This window comes from Schistocerca nitens, chromosome 2 (assembly GCF_023898315.1).
Source record: "Schistocerca nitens isolate TAMUIC-IGC-003100 chromosome 2, iqSchNite1.1, whole genome shotgun sequence".
NCBI classification, from domain to species: Eukaryota; Metazoa; Arthropoda; class Insecta; order Orthoptera; family Acrididae; genus Schistocerca; species Schistocerca nitens.
Genome location: NC_064615.1, coordinates 595,212,388 through 595,230,216, shown reverse-complemented (window position 1 = coordinate 595,230,216; position 17,829 = coordinate 595,212,388). Strand labels below are relative to the sequence as shown.

At 40.8% G+C, this 17,829-nt stretch overlaps 1 protein-coding gene across 1 annotated transcript in view; it reads right to left on the bottom strand.

The window, feature by feature from the left end:
• Positions 1-17,829, bottom strand: part of LOC126236666 (serine-protein kinase ATM) — a 500,205-nt gene that overhangs the window by 97,075 nt on the left and 385,301 nt on the right. The window contains exon 34 of the mRNA XM_049946145.1: positions 362-1,595. Coding sequence (XP_049802102.1) covers positions 362-1,595 — 1,234 coding nt within the window. The remainder of the gene's footprint in view (positions 1-361; positions 1,596-17,829) is intronic.

Below are 17,829 nucleotides of genomic sequence, written 5' to 3'. Positions count from 1 at the left end.
TAAATATATTACCAAGGGTGCCTATACAATAGTTTGTAGTGAGGGGAAAGGGGGGGGGGAGGCGGGGGGGGGGGATCTGGGAGTATGATGTATTTTTAATGTTTTGGAAGATGAATGGTGACGTGTAAGTAGCCATGAAAAATTTCAGATCTGCCCATGTTGAAAACCTGTGTAATACTGCCTTTTAAATCTTTTCTTGAAAGAAAAACACCTGAATACACTATTTTTTTTCTTTCCATGAGAGCTTGGTGTGTGTGTGTGTGTGTGTGTGTGTGTGTGTGTGTGTGTGTGACCCCTTTCTCATTGGTATGAGTGCTCCTGATTATTATAAACTTAGATAATTCATTAAGTCAATAAATACCTTATGGCTGTTGTAAGATACATGTCCATTTCCTTTCTTCTGTTTGCAATTTCTGCACTATCAATTTGAGTCTGGCGCTCATGCATTCTGTATGCTCTCTTCTCATCTTCATTCAAGGTACCACCCTCTCTTGCTTGTTGTTTTAAACGTTCAACATCATTTAATGCTTTCTCCAAGTACTTTTGTTTCACTTCATATTCAGCTGATTTGAAATAACAGCTAAGCTGTTGATACTGAGAGTCAGCAAAACTAGCAATTGACCAATATGTTTCTATCTTAGTTCCAGTAATTCCATTCTCATTACTTTCTAGTGTTTCTAGAGCCTTGAAAAAATAATCACTCATAATTACTTGTGCATTTTCAGACTTTGTTTCTACCATCCAGTCACCATATAACTTAAGTGACAATGCGTGCCACTTTCCTTTGCTGTTTCCTGGTTTACTGAGCAATCCTTTCAGAATGCATAGAGCCAGTTCTTTATCATCTCTGTCCCATAATAATCTTGCTTCTTCAATTTTCAGATTAACAGCTGTTTCAGGTGGCAGGGAGGACATAGCTGACAAAGACTGAACATAATGAGCTGCTACTTGAAAATGTTTTTCAGTTCTTGCAAGTGCTGCTATGTCTAGACTTAAATTCACAATCACTTTCTGAAAATATGGATTGACCAATCCTTTCCTTGCACTGGTCTTCAACATTACAATTCTCTGTGTCAATATTGGCTCTACATTATCAAAGTCATTGTACTGAATAAGGTTTTGCTGATTCCACTTTTTAAGAAGATGTTCAACATTTTTAGAATCATTTTCACTTATAACTTCAAAGAAATCTTCCATTTCTTGTAGTGCTCTTAACTGTGAAAGTACTGTATAGAGGAATTTGCTAGTTTCAAGACTAGCATGAGCTAACGAGTCTACTACACAACTACGTGCATGTCGCAAATTCTTCTTAAAGGCATCGTCATCCAAGTTTTGGATAGCATTCATAGCCAAATAATGATATTTCTCATAGCTTCCAGGATGTAACTCTTTTTGAATATCACTCTCTACTTGAAAACATTCTGTAGATGCATCAGAAAAATATATATCAGCATTCCAGTTTGCTAAACGCCAGGCACAGTCATAGTAATAGTTTTGTACTTTTTGGACTGGAAGGTGCTCACGAACAAATGATGAACAAATATAGCCATCCATTACATGATGAAGCCCAAATTTTTGTAACGCATTCAGCAGACCTGTGGAAAGGAACAATACGTTATTTTAAAATTTTGTCCACAGCTGGAGAAGCAACCGCAGAATGAAATATTCTTGCAGAAACAGTAAACAGCCAATTATCTGCAAATTGAATGTTTATTAAAACCCCTTTAACATGGTTTCAACATTTATATAAACATCTTCAGAAGAAAATATAGGCAATTAGTTTACATGCTGTGCAGAGGTACATTAAAATATAGCTGAAAGGCATCAGCCAAATAACAAATTTCATCTCTACAATAAATTAACCATGCACAACATCGTTATTGTCATATAGTAATTTCTCACCAATGTACATTGTTGAGGAAATACTATATGACAACAACCTATGGTATTTCCTCTTCAATGTACATTGGTGGTGAAATACTTTATATCAACAACCATGTTGGGCATATTTTAATTTATTATGAGGTGAAATTTTGTATTATTACTCACATGTAATCCAGTCGCCTATATTTCTTTCTGAAGAAGACACTTTCATAAATGTTGAAACTATGGTAAAACAGTTTTAACAGAACTTACAATTTGCAACTGATTGGCTGTTTACCATTTCTACAAAAAGAACCAAAGAGAGCCATCATTAAGTTATTTATTATCTGTTATAAGAAAAATTAATAATTAATTTCTCTGGAGACTACAGTTGTTTCCATTTTCCTTCATAAAGTATACCAATAACAGTGTCATTCAAATCAGATAGATAGAATATGATATTCTAATAACATCATAAAGAGATTGGCTATTAAGGAATTTGGATATAAATTCGATATGGCAATAAATGTGGAAATTCGCACATTGTCTAAAAAATAGCACTATTAGGACCCACTCCTACTCCTCTGGCACCAGATGATTGCTAGGTGAGGATGTTTGCTTGAGGAATGTTGCTGCACATTGTGATACTCATTGATGGAAAATGTCTTCTGTCATTACAGAGGAATTCATGAAAGTAAAGCTGTCATCAATCCAAAGATTGTTTTGAACACACAGTGCTTTACTATGAATGGTCCTTTTGCTGGGTAGTATGCCCTTACCTTCCTCCAACCTTTTCACTGATTGATCCAGCCAGTTACGGGGTACTACAGTTTAAAATGGATTCCAAACCATGGTGTAACTCAGCATTTTTCACATCTACAAATGCTGCCACAGGTGAAAGAAGTGATAAGTAATAGATAAAAGTCCTATGATTGATCAGGGATTGAACCCAAGACCTCTGGATTCATAGTCTGGCACTTTATCACTGAGGCACTAAATTGGCACTGGAATTAAAATCTAACATAGATAGGTGAGACACTAACAGCAAGAAGAGTCTAAAACTATTGATCATTTTGACTACACACAATACTTGTGTAAGGAAGTTGCAAACGTGGACAATGCAATTAATTTCATAATCATTTTAATTATGACAGGGGATAACCTGTGACAGGTATACTCCTTTTCTTCATGGGAGGTACCTAAAATCTTGCCAATTGGGTCCGCAGCTCATGGTTTCGTGTTGCTGCCTCTGGATCCCGGGTTCGATTTCTGGTTGGCTTGGGGATTTTCTCAGCCTGAGGACTGGCTGCTAATGTTGACCTCCTTATCATTTCATCAGCATTTGGGGAAGTTGAGAGACTCGACAATGAAAAGATTGGGAATTTTTATGGATGCTGATAAGATGGACACTGACAAGATATTATCATCATCATCCTGTATTTGGTCAGGATACAAGTTCAGCAAATTCCTGCATAAATGCAAAGTGGTGCTCAATGAGTCTGACGTGCCAAAAATATCAACAGGTGCTAATGAGGCATGGAGAAAAAACTGAATCACTGTAACTTACTTTTGCTGTTGCTGATGTAAGGATTTGACCTTTGATCCCCAAATGCATATGCACGTCAGTGAGTGATTAGATAAATGTACGCTTCAAATTAAAAAAACTATATTAATGAGCTCAAATTAGTACAAAAAATAATTAACATACGAGTTACAAATGTGACTGTAACAGAAACATGCAAGTTATATAAATATTCAGTTAAAAGCCTACCCAGAGGAATCAATGAAACTAACAGAAGACGTTTTGCATGTGAACAGCCATATTAACTTAAGTGCAATAGTATCTTAATTTATTTTGAGAAAGCAATGACATTTCATAATTTAATAACTGCCACAATCATGAGATGCTTCTGGGAAACCAATGACAGAAATTAATTACTGCAGTAATCTATGTTACTTTGCAAAAACTTTGCATATGCCATAGTGGTGCCAGCTTCATGTACTCCTAAGTATGAAAGAGTATGTTGGATCAAACATGGTAACACATTATTTGGTCCAAGAAAAATTTTAAATGCTACCAGAGACCCAAAAAACAAAAAATACTAAGTAGTGTGTGGTAACATGAGATACACCAAGAACAACAGTGAATACACCAGGCAGTCAAGAACTTGGTACAAAGTGAAGCCAGAGTAGCATATTTTCATATCGTAAATCTTAATGCCAGTGTTCCTGTAACAACATTATACATCACTAACAAAAGTTTAAATCAATTTAAATCAGTTGCAGAAACAGAAATTAAAGAACCTAGATATCTGCTAGAATTAGTGCTGAAGCATAATAATTTTCAGTTTAATAACAAATTTTATGAGCAGGCAAGTGTTTAACCCAGATTGTGTGTGGCTTGTTGGCTGACACTTACAGTGATCACCTAGAAAACCAGTTTCTTTTTCCAAATCATGCAGTACTTATTATACGCGCGCGCACACACACACACACACACACACACACACGCACACACACACACACACACACACACACACACACACACACAAACGCAACTCACACATGACTGTTATCAGTTACACACTCACATGCAACTATTTCACTTTTGAATGAAATGTATATGAATAAGTCTGCAGCATGGTCGTGGGTACCCTTGCATGCCAATTTTTTTATGGCTCATCTAGAGGAAACCTTCCTGGCCACCCACAACACCAAAGTCCTTGTCTGGTTCAGGTTCATTGACAATAACTCCATTATCTGGACTGAGGGCAAAGACACACAAGTAACACACATGATATAGGATTTGGGGTAGACATCGTTAAAACAAAGGTGTTTCTCATTCCAGCAGGATCTTCTCATGAAATTGTAATCACCAACTTCTTCCTCAGAATGCGAAAATATATTGTTGCCGCCGACCTATATAGGGATAAATGTTCATCATAATAAAATAAGGTAAATGAGAGTTGGCATAGAAAGGTATAGGTGTTTGTTTTTTCCTGCATGCTGTCTGAGAGTGGAACAACAGAGAATGATTGTGAAGGTGGTTCGAAGAACCCTCTAATAGTCACTTAAATGTGATTTGCAGAGTATCCATATTGACGTAGATGTTACGAGCATTGTGCCTGCTATGCAAGGTATTCTAAGGTGATGGGTTTGACTGAGCATCATGTCGCTGGCAACTCGCCATGAGCTGGCTAGGCCAAGTAGATAAGTGGGTGCAGAGCAGCATTCTGAATCACAGAGCCATGAAAGGAGGAGGGGTACATGTCCAGCAGGCTGGTGTGTGCTGTCTTTGTGAAAATCATGTGGTTGTGTAAAGTGTGCCACTGAATGCTTATGGATACCAAGCAATGTGGTCTGTTTCTGAGTGTGCTAAACTTATAGCTTCAAATATTCACTGAACACACAAACAGCAATTTTGAGATACGCTAAAGAAAATCTAATGACAGTGTTGAAAACACAGTAAACACACAAACACTCTATAATTATTGCCATACTTCTAAAGTTAGTACAAACAAAGTTACTAACAGTTACATGCAAAAATTTTTATAACAATGATAACAGATGTTAAAGAGAATACTTATATGCATATGACACATAGTTGGGTAGATACCGAAGGCAGCTATCACAGGACCATGTTTATAATATCGTTTAACAGAAACACAAATTGTTATACATAATTTATCATCTCAATGAAAAGAGAGAGAATGAAAGTTCTCTCCACACATACACTGCGGATTACCAGCAACATTAATTATTTTTCCTATTACCTCAATCCCCCCCCATGAACCATGGACCTTGGGGAGGTTTGCGTGCCTCAACGATACAGATAGCTGTACCGTAGGTGCAACCACAACGGAGGGGTATCTGTTGAGAGGCCAGACAAACATGTGCTTCCTGAAGAGGGGCAGCAGCCTTTTCAGTAGTTGCAGCGGCAACAGTCTAGATGATTGACTGATCTGGCCTTGTAACACTAACCAAAATGGCCTTGCTGTTCTGGTATTGCGAACGGCTGAAAGCAAGGGGAAACTACAGCCGTAATTTTTCCCGAGGGCATGCAGCTTTACTGTATGATTAAAGGATGATGGCGTCCTCTTGGGTAAAATATTCCGGATGTAAAATAGTCCCCCATTCGGATCTCCAGGCGGGGACTACTCAAGAGGACGTCGTTATCAGGAGATAGAAAACTGGTGTTCTACGGATCGAAACGTGGAATGTCAGATCCCTTAATCGGGCAGGTAGGTTATAAAACTTAAAAAGGGAAATGGATAGGTTAAAGTTAGATATAGTGGGAATTAGTGAAGTTCGGTGGCAGCAGTAACAAGACTTTTGGTCAGGTGAATACAGGGTTATAAATACAAAATCAAATAGGGGTAATGCAGGAGTAGGTTTGATAATGAATAAAAAAATAGGAGTACGGGTAAGCTACTACAAACAGCATAGTGAACGCATTATTGTGGCCAAGATAGACACGAAGCCCATGCCTACTACACTAGTACAAGTTTGTATGCCAACTAGCTCTGCAGATGACGAAGAAATTGATGAAATGTATGATGAGGTAAAAGAAATTATTCAGGTAGTGAAGGGAGACGAAAATTTAATAGTCATGGGTGACTAGAATTCGAGAGTAGGAAAAGGGAGAGAAGGAAACATAGTAGGTGAATATGGATTGGGGGGAAGGAATGAAAGAGGAAGCCACCTGGTAGAATTTTGCACAGAGCATAACTGAATCATAGCTAACACTTGGTTCAAGAATCAAGAAAGAAGGTTGTATACATGGAAGAACCCTGGAGATACTAGAAGGTATCAGATAGATTATATAACGGCAAGACAGAGATTTAGGAACCAGGTTTTAAGTTGTAAGACATTTCCAGGGGCAGATGTGGACTCTGACCACAATCTATTGGTTATGAACTGTAGATTAAAACTGAAGAAACTGCAAAAAGGTGGGAATTTAAGGAGATGGGACCTGGATAAACTGAAAGAACCAGAGGTTGTACAGAGTTTCAGGGAGAGCATAAGGGAACAATTGACAGGACTGGGGGAAAGAAATACAGTAGAAGAAGAATGGGTAGCTTTGAGGGATGAAATAGTGAAGGCAGCGGAGGATCAAATAGGTAAAAAGACGAGGGCTAGTAGAAACCCTTGGATAACAGAAGAAATATTGAATTTAATTGATGAAAGGAGAAAATATAAAAACGCAGTGAATGAAGCAGGCAAAAAGGAATACAAACGTCTCAAAAATGAGATCGACAGGAAGTGCAAAATGGCTAAGCAGGGATGGCTAGAGGACAAATGTAAGGATGTAGAGGCTTATCTCACTAGGGGTAAGATAGATACTGCCTACAGGAAAATTAAAGAGACCTTTGGAGAAAAGAGAGCCACTTGTATGAATATCAAGAGCTCGGATGGAAACCCAGTTCTAAGCAAAGAAGGGAAAGCAGAAAGGTGGAAGGAGTATATAGAGGGTCAATACAAATGCGATGTATTTGAGGACAATATTATGGAAATGGAAGAGGATGTGGATGAAGATGAAATGGGAGATATGATACTGCGTGAAGAATTTGACAGAGCACTGAAAGACCTGAGTCGAAACAAGGCCCCCGGAGTAGACAACATTCCATTAGAACTACTGACGGCCTTGGGAGAGCCAGTCCTGACAAAACTCTACCATCTGGTGAGTAAGATGTATGAGACAGGCGAAATACCCTCAGACTTCAAGAAGAATAAAATAATTCCAATCCCAAAGAAAGCAGGTGTTGACAGATGTGAAAATTACCAAACTATCAGTTTAATAAGTCACAGCTGCAAAATACTAACGCGAATTCTTTACAAACGAATGGAAAAACTGATAAAAACCGACCTCGGGGAAGATCAGTTTGGATTCTGTAGAAATGTTGGAACACGTGAGGCAATGCTGACCCTACGACTTATCTCGGAAGCTAGATTAAGGAAAGGCAAACCTATGTTTCTAGCATTTGTAGACTTAGAGAAAGCTTTTGACAATGTTGATTGGAATACTCTCTTTCAAATTCTGAAGGTGGCAGGGGTAAAATACAGGGAGCGAAAGGCTATTTATAATTTGTACAGAAAGCAGATGGCAGTTATAAGAGTTAAGGGGCATGAAAGGGAAGCAGTGGTTGGGAAGGGAGTGGGACAGGGTTATAGCCTATCCCCGATATTATTCAATCTGTATATTGAGCAAGCAGTAAAGGAAACAAAAGAAAAGTTTGGAGTAGGTATTAAAATCCACGGAGAAGAAATAAAAACTCTGAGGTTCGCCGATGACATTGTAATTCTGTCAGAGACTGCAAAGGACTTGGAAGGGCAGTTGAACGGAATGGACAGTGTCTTGAAAAGAGGGTATAAGATGAACATCAACAAAAGCAAAACGACGATAATGGAATGTAGTCGAATTAAGTCAGGTGATGCTGAGGGAATTAGATTAGGAAATGAGACACTTAAAGTAGTAAAGCAGTTTTGCTATTTGGGGAGCAAAATAACTGATGGTCGAAGTAGAGAGGATATAAAATGTAGACTGGCAATGGCAAGGAAAGCGTTACTGAAGAAGAAAAATTTGTTAACATCGAGTATAGATTTAAATGTCAGGAAGTTGTTTCTGAAAGTATTTGTATGGAGTGTAGCCATGTATGGAAGTGAAACGTGGACGATAAATAGTTTAGACAAGAAGAGAATAGAAGCTTTCGAAATGTGGTGCTACAGAAGAATGCTGAAGATTAGATGGGTAGATCACATAACTAATGAGGAGGTATTGAATAGAATTGGGGAGAAGAGGAGTTTGTGGCACAACTTGACTAGAAGAAGGGATCGGTTGGTAGGAGATGTTCTGAGACATCGAGGGATCACCAATTTAGTATTGGAGGGCAGCATGGAGGGTAAAAATCGTAGAGGGAGACCAAGAGATGAATACACTAAGCAGATTCAGAAGGATGTAGGCTGCAGTAGGTACTGGGAGATGAAGAAGCATGCACAGGATGAGTAGCATGGAGAGCTGCATCAAACCAGTCTCAGGACTGAAGACCACAACAACAACATTACCTCAATCCATTTTTTTATTTAATGAGAATTTATTAAGTTAATGTTGTCAGATGACAATTTGAACAGCATAGTACTGCAGCAGCAACAGGAAAAAGAAGGAGATGAACTTCACAAATTTTTTACCTGTTCCATTTATGTGTGCAGAGTCTACATAAAAGCTGGTCATTTTACAATGCTTAGGATGTAATAATGTAATATCAAAGTGCAAATTATCTAAAAGTATTTGTAATCTATGCCTGAAATATGTAAAGGTTGTAAAACACACAATTGTGAGAATGGTGATTTATTTGTAAGTTAGTCACTTGATTGCAGTGATTGCTCACATGACCAAGGTTTTAAATAGGTGGGCAAAGCATGTTTTGTGGTCATTTGATTTTCGCGTCTTGATGGATAAGGTTTGCATGGCCAGTGAGCTGCACGAGTTGGGCCAGAGAATTATTTCCACGTGCACCAACTGAGGAGTTAGAAATACTGCAGTGTAACAGTTTTAACAGTTAGTGTGTTAGTGGTGTGACAGAACTTTTGAAAGGTAAATTTATTATTGTATGTAGTCTTGAATGAACTTATTGAACTTTAGGAAGTTAATTCAGTTTTTATGATTTGGTTTACTAATAATGCCTTTGGCTTACATTCATTATGGCCTGCAAATGTGCTACTTACTATGTGAATTCAGTCAGTTGAGTTCTTATTTCTTTACTGTGTTTAAATATCAGCTTGTCTAAGGCTACCATTCAAAGCAACTTTGTGAGTGATCTGAATAAAGTGATAGTGAATTTTAAACCTCTGGTTAGGCTACATCATTATCCTGAGGGATCACCCCTTTAATATCTCCTTTATTTTATTAAATATATAAATTATAAACTTTTTGCTGATTGTCTCTGCTATATTAATGTGACTCATGAAAGACTGATGCTTTGATAGTGGTTTAAAACAACAGTGTGTGACCATACCTGTGAAGTACATAAGAGCCAAATACAAATTTAAGCTCGTGTACTCACCTCTGGTGGTTGGGTAGCGACACATCGACCCAATTGGCAATCAATTTCAAATTATTTTATTAGTTACAAGCCTGATCTTTTTCACCTGGTACTCCTCAGCCCAATGTGTCGCCTTCTTGGACATAATAGATCTTCACCTTTCTGATGACCACTTCCATACCTCTGCCCATATTAAGCCCACACAGTCCCTGAATTTTTGACACTTGTCACCCCTTCCATACCAGTGAAGTGCTCCCATTTAGTCTGGCCACATGTGGTTGACATATCTGCAGTAATGAGAATTCCCTTGGCCAGTAAGCTGAAGGTCTCTCAAAGGCCTGCACCAGCAGGGTCTAACCCCCCCCCCCCTCCAAACCCATTCCACAAACAGATTTCCCATGTCATATTCTCACACACCCCTACTATAGGCACCCATTCAGAGGTGGATGGTCAAGAAAAATGCATGTCAATCTCAATGGCTGCTTCACAAGCTGTGCCATTTGGATCCTTCGGTATATCACAACCTCCTGGCATCAGTCTCCATTAACCCTCTGTTTTTGCCCCAACAGTTTCCGATTCCTCTGTCATATATCCCCCCCCCCCCCCCCCCCCCAATTCACCTCTCCACACCATCTTCATTGTGTGCCACTGCACACCAGCTCTGTCACCTGTTCACCACAAGCCTTGACTGTGGACCTGTCACTGCTCCCTCCCACATTCTTAGCCAGCAAACCAGCTGCCTCCTTTGGAGCTGCTAGCTATTCAGCCAGCCCCCCCCCCCCTCCCCCAATCTGCCTACCACCTGGCTACCTCTTCTTCTAACACCCCCCACCCCCGTTTTTCCTCTTCAACATAGGTGCCACCCAAGTAGTCCACCACAGCAGAACTGTAAAACTGTAATCCGTGCACTGTATGTCCAGCTGGCACCATGTCGGGGCAAGGGGGAAAAGGTGTGTGTGTGTGTGTGTGTGTGTGTGTGTGTGTGTGTGTGTACTCAAGCTCAAGCAGGGCTTTATTCTGAACGAATGGCGTGTTTCTTTGTATATTGCTCTCATGTACGGGCTGGCTTTAATTAAAGTGCAGCTCTTCATTGAGGTCAATTGTGGACCATGACTATAGTATGGCAACATAACGTGGTAGATATGCCAATGTGTATGTGGGAAAAAAATTTACACTGGAAAACAATTGGTTCCAATCTGGCCAGCAAGTGCAAACACGGCACTGCAGCACCTTGTCAATGGCCCCACTGCTCATATTGAGCAAATTGTGCCAGCTGCAGTTAATAATAAAATCAACTTTGTGTCTTTCTCACTTATGTGACCTTTTCTGCCCACACCCCATTCCTATTTCATTACACGTGGAAACATTTCTTTATGCCTGTCTTGCATTCACAGTGCCAGACTTGCACCAGGTGGCCAAAATTGGAACTAATTTTTTTCCAGCGTAAATTGGTTCCGCATAATATCAACCAACTTTTGCTGCAAACGACAATTACAGCCCAGAGTGGACCTCTGTGAGCAGCTGCACTCTATAACCATATTGTATTAACACATGTCATCATTTCATTTTTGTAATGCTGTCAGTTATTCACTTTCTTCGATTTTGAATGCTTAGAATTGTAGCTCACTGGTATAGCCAATATTTTATTGCAGAATGCACGGTGATGTGCAGACATCATGTCCTAGCCTTATTTTACCAGCTGTAACTATACTTGCTTTATAATAGGTATATCAGTGATTTATTTAGATGATTCTATACAGAATATTTTCCTGCTATCTTCTCAGTAATTGTTACCTTTAACCAATTTTCTGCTATGTTCATTATTCCACATATGAAGACGGTTGTATGAACAGCCAAAACTAGTCATTATTTCGTGTGTTATATTTTGCAAAATTATAAAAAAATAAATAACTCCTTCTGGACAATATTTAGACAGTTGGTTGCAAATCTCCTGATTTCATAAGGAATTCATACCCACATTAATGATGTTATTAAAATATATACAAATCAGTTGGTTCCACTAAGAAATTTGTCATTGTAGTAGAAAGGAGTTGGATACCCAAGAAATCCTTTAGCATCCCCTATTAATGTCAAGGTCATTAAAGACCACTGTATTAAGAGTCCCAAATATGTAGGGATTAAAAATACTCGAGATAGGTATAGTGCTCCACGAAGTATGATCGAATACTGCAATAACTTGATGTAATTATGCTGTAATGTCAATTATGCAACTGAGCTATGTATCTAGTGTTTGTGAACACTTTCCACAATTGTGTATATACTGCGTCACTCACTCAATGCTACGATGCACCACTAATGAGGAATCCAATGGAATGTGTTAATGTTAAACTCAGAGTCACTGACAAATGACAGCAAACATGCATGTGAGCAACTGACACACAGCCCTTAGACAATTTCATCATATGCTTTTGAACACAGCCATAGTTGTGGAAGTTGTGGGAGTCGCCAGCAGAACATCCGTAGACGCACAGTGAAGGATAGCATTATACTGTGGCGGCGCGCACAAAGGACAGATTGTTTATTCTTTGATTGATTCAATGTTAATATGAGCTTTTCGTTGCAATAAAAAAATAAAATATTATAGCTTAACTACTTCGTGAGTCTCTCTGAAGATTGTAATAAGTAGTACATGGCTAAAGTGGTGACCCCGTATAAAGAATTTTGTTGTAGGCGAACAAATGCAGCCCAGTTCAATTTCGTCTACCAGGAGATCAGTGAGTCCGCGTGGCACACCGAGTGTTACAGATCGGCCGCGACATTTTACTAAAGAACATTGAGGAATTACGACGCGACATTGAAGAACAAGAAAACGTTGTGTTGAATTTTTCTGCGCCATCAAGTAACGGCCTTTCGACAGGGAACAGTAGCAAGATGAAATTACGCCCACCGCAGTTCATATCTGATAAACCTGAACTGTGGCTTGGAATGCTTGATCTGACCTTCCAGCATCATGGCATTGCAAACGAAGAGACGAAATTTATGATCGCCATTAGTGCGCTTGACAATAAAACAGCAACAATCAGTGCAGATATAATACTTCAGCCGCCCGCCACGCAAAAGTATACGCGTTTTAAGCAGTTACTCATTGAGTGACTACGTCGGCCGGTGGAACAACGTATCCAGCAAGTATTGCACGGTGAAAAGAGAGGAGATAAGACACCTTCGGAATTTTGGTGGCACCTGCGAAGTTTAGTCAACGACACCGAGTTGCCAGATCAGACACTGCAACATGTATGGCGTGTGCAGTTGCCAGAGGCAGTTAGAACAGCTGTGACACGCCCAAGATATCTCGTCGTTGATCTCATTAGCCGACAAGGTCTACACCTCGTTAGACGCAGCGCATACGTCGACGGTGATGTTCGGACACAACAGTACAGCCTCACAGTAAATGGCTGCAATATGACGACGCCAACAGCTGGACATTTCTCAACAACTGGATGACCTACGAAAACAAGTTGACGGATTGAAGCAGCAAATATCGACGTTTCTCGGAGGCAAGACAGAAGTGCAAGGAAGATGACAGTGTCTAAGGAGCGTATCTGCTGGTACCATCAACAATTTGGAAGGGAGGCGACGCGCTGCACATCACCCTGCAATCACCAAAATGGCGGTGGGGCCGAAATTAGGCGCTGCCGATCGCGAGTTCGAGCACCAGCGCCTACTGTTATGATGTGAGATCGACGAGGGGCAGCTACGGGTGAGTAACTTTTCTTCTTCTTTACCTTCACTGTCCCATTGGCTGGTTGTAATTGCCGATGTGTCAGACACAGTGTTGGGTGCAGATTTCTTGTTTCATTATGCACTTGAGGTATCTATTAGCTCAGTGAGCATTCGACGGGGGACACAGTGCATTAGAAGCACCCTAGGATGAAGCCCTTTGTCCACGTCTGATTGCAGACGAGTAGCAAACTGCGAATCCATGTCTGGTGGGCAGACAATAAAGCACAATACGGTACATCACATCAGGACTACACCCGGTCAACCAGTGTCTCAACACCCACGCCAGTTAGCTCCGGATCGTTTTGCTGCAGCAAAGGCAGAGTTCGAAGAATTATTACACTCCGGAATCATCCGTAGATCCGACAGTCCGTGGTCATCACCACTTCACCCCGTAAAGAAGAAAGATGGGACTTTGAGACCATGCGGAGATTACAGGGCACTAAATACTCATACCATCACCGATCGTTATCTGACACCACATATCAGGGATTTTACACACGCACTTGCAGGCACGACCATTTTTAGTGTCACTGATTGCAAAAAAGCGTATCACCAGATACTGGTCGCACCTGCTGATATACCGAAGACGGCTGTCACGACACCATTTGGTTTATTCGAATACCTCCGTGTGCCGTTCGGCTTAAAAAATGCGGCACAAACTTGGCAGCGTTTCACTGACAAAGTCCTCAGAGGTTTACCACATTGCTTCGCGTACCTCGACGACATCTTGGTTTTTTCGTTGTCTTACGAATTGCACGAACTACACGTAAGGACTGTTTACCAACATATTGAGTCACATGGCATTTCGGTCAATGAATCAAAGTGTTTACTTCGACGACGTCAGGTGCCATTCTTAGGCTACTCAGTGATAGCAGCCGGTATCACCCCACTGCAAGACAAACTCGACCTTATCGAAGAGATGACTCGCCCAATCGACTATCGCCAACTACACCGGTTTCTTGGAGCAGTTAACTTCTACAGACAACATCTGCCTAATGCGGCGGCCATTCAAGCACCTTTGAAATCAGCACTAGTCGGCAAGGATGCAGTAGGCAAACGACCTTTCCAGAGGACATCATCAGAGATGCAGATGGCATTCGACAAGATCAAAACCTATCTATGTCAGGCAATAATGTTGGCACATCCGGTTCCTCAAGCTCGACTGGCAATTGTGGATGCGAGCCAGCAGGCAATAGGTGCTGCTCTACACCAGAAACAATTGGCAGCCCCTAGGTTTCTTCTCCCGCAAGCTTCCATCATCTCAAGTAAAATGGAGTGTCTATGATATGGAGCTACTGGCAATTTATGAAGCCATCAGACATTTCCAACCGCAAGTAGAAGGCAAACCCTTCACTGTTTTCACAGACCACAAGCCAATTACCTTCGTCTTCAGTAAGAACAAGGATGGTTGCTCACCACGACAATTTAGACAACTCGAGTTTATCGCCCAGTTTACGGCAGAACTGCAGCACATAAAAGGAGCTGAGAATGTCATGGCAGATTTCCTGTCTAGGTTGGAAACAATCTCTCAGACCACTGACTACCAAGGAAATAGCTGCAGCACAGGAAACAGACCAGCAACTTGCTAAACTCTCATGATAGAACGTCCGGGTTACGCTAGCAACAAATACAACCTACGGGTGAACACTTCCGAGTTTGGTGTGACGTATCGCAAGGAAAACAGAGACCGTTCATACCTGAGAGATTGCGACAACAATTATTTGATAGCATCCATGGACTGGCTCATCCAGAAATAAATGCCAGCATCAAACTAATGACAGACATTCGTGTGGCCCGGTATAAATAGAGACTGCCATAATTGGGCAAAAACATGCCTGAACTGTCAGAGGGACAAGGTGGGACAACACGTGCACAAAGTGGTAGGAAACTTCCCACTTACCACACAATGTTTCACACATGTGCACCTGGACATCGTGGGACAGCTTTTGCCATCAGAAGGATACCGTTATCTCCTCACTGCGGTGGACTGCTTCACCAGATGGGCAGAGGCGATTCCGTAATCGGATATTTCAGCAGAAACAGTGGCATGCATATTTCTTTCATCTTGGATCGCACGTTTCGGCTGCCCTTTACACGTCACCACAGACAAGGGGCAGCAGTTTGAATCGACGTTGTTCACAGAATTGGCCAACCTCTGCGGGTTCCAACATCATCGTACCACAGCGTACCACCCAGCAAGCAATGGGATGGTGGAACGCTGGCATAGAACATTAAAAGCTGCATTAATGTGCGATGCACAATCTTGCTCGACAGCGTTACCACTAGTTTTGTTGGGCCCACGCACAGCATTGAAAACGGATGTAGGGGCATCCACCGCAGAATTGGTTTATGGTGAACCCTTATGACTGTCTGCAGAATTCTTCACCGATAAAGAAGGGGCACGACAGACCGAATTGCCATTTAAATTGCAAATGGTACACGAGCATATGGCCAGACTTCGCCCATCTCCTGTCTCGAGACATGGAGCGCTAAATACGTTCGTGCACAAAGATCTATGCTCATGTACACATGTGATGCTGTGGACGGATACTGTCAAGTCACCATTGCAGCCTCCATATTCTGGACCTTACAGAGTGCTCTCACAGGATGAACATACCATACAGATAGATCTAAATGGAAACAGTCAAGTGGTATCATTGGAATGGCTCAAACCTGCACATATGTTACCGACTGAAGAGGACACAGAGGTCAGGCACCAAGCGCCACCTTCCACACCAGTGGACCAGGATGACACCACCTCACCACCACAAGAGGAAGCGGTACAGTCACTACCAGCAACAGAAGCTGAAGAAGTTCAACCAATGCGTTCAGTACACACAAGAGCTGGGCGTCGGGTGAAATATAAATACCCCAACATTCCCAGAGCTCCGCTCTATCAGAGGGGGGCTGTGTGGGAGTCGCCAGCAGAACATCCGTAGACGCACAGTGAAGGATAGCATTATTCTGTGGCGACGCGCACAAGGGACAGATTGTTCAGTGATGTTTACCTAAATAGTTGTTTAAATGTTTGTATGAAGTTGCACCATGTATTGATAATAGGTCTCCAAGGAACCTACAGATTACAGTTGACACACAAATCACAAATCCACAATCTCCCCCCCCCCCCCCCCCACACACACACACACACAGAGAGAGAGAGAGAGAGAGAGAGAGAGAGAGAGAGAGAGAGAGAGAGAGAAACAGTTTCTCCAGTTCCAGAATTTCATAATTTGCAGGTAGTTCCTTTACAGAGAGAAACAGAAGGTAATGTATAGAGGTAACGAAACTGAGAAGATATTCTAAAAGATACTGTATGTTACAAATATTTCAAATGCTTTCACACAGTGCTATTATTGTGTCATCATATCTTTAATACTTCTTCCGTCTGTGAGGTGCGAATGTTTACATTGCATGTGTTTACAATGTGTAAAAGTTCTAGCAATGTAGTGAGTACATGATGATGCACAAGTTGCATAAACATTAACCAAAAATTGCTACGTAACAACCATATCTCTGATTTGTGACTGCTAAAGAGAAGCTATGTGCTCTGTGGCGTGCAGTGTTTCTTTCTGGATTGGCAAATAAGCAGTTAATGAAATGACTCTCTCTGATGTTAATTCTATGACGAGGTACATGTTTACTGAAATTTGTATGAAGCTAAGTAAATGTATTGCTGAAAGTCGGCTATCTTGTGAATTTTGAATTGTAAAAGTTGATGAATTGATAAAGTTGAAATGACTTACACACAATATTACATCAATGTTTAAAGTGAAAAGATGACCACGATTTTTTTAAAGTAAAGCAGTGGATATGAATCCTGACACGTTGTACAAGAGAATATATGTTGAGCATGTTGGTAGCAAATCCATGAGCTTACTCCCAATCAGAACTTTTCACGGAGAAATTTTACTCACAAAATTTCTACACAAAAGTGTTTCCACTCCTTTTAAGGTTTTCCTAGGATGGATAGTACTACCAGATTCCAATCTAGAGTGGTGTCAGTGCATAGACAACTTCCAAGCCTTCTATTACGAGAAGTCTAATTTCTTTTGTAGATCACACAACTAATGAGGAGGTATTGAATAGTATTGGGGAGAAGAGAAGTTTGTGGCACAACTTGACTAGAAGAAGGGATTGGTTGGTAGGACATGTCCTGAGGCATCAAGGGATCACAAATTTAGCATTG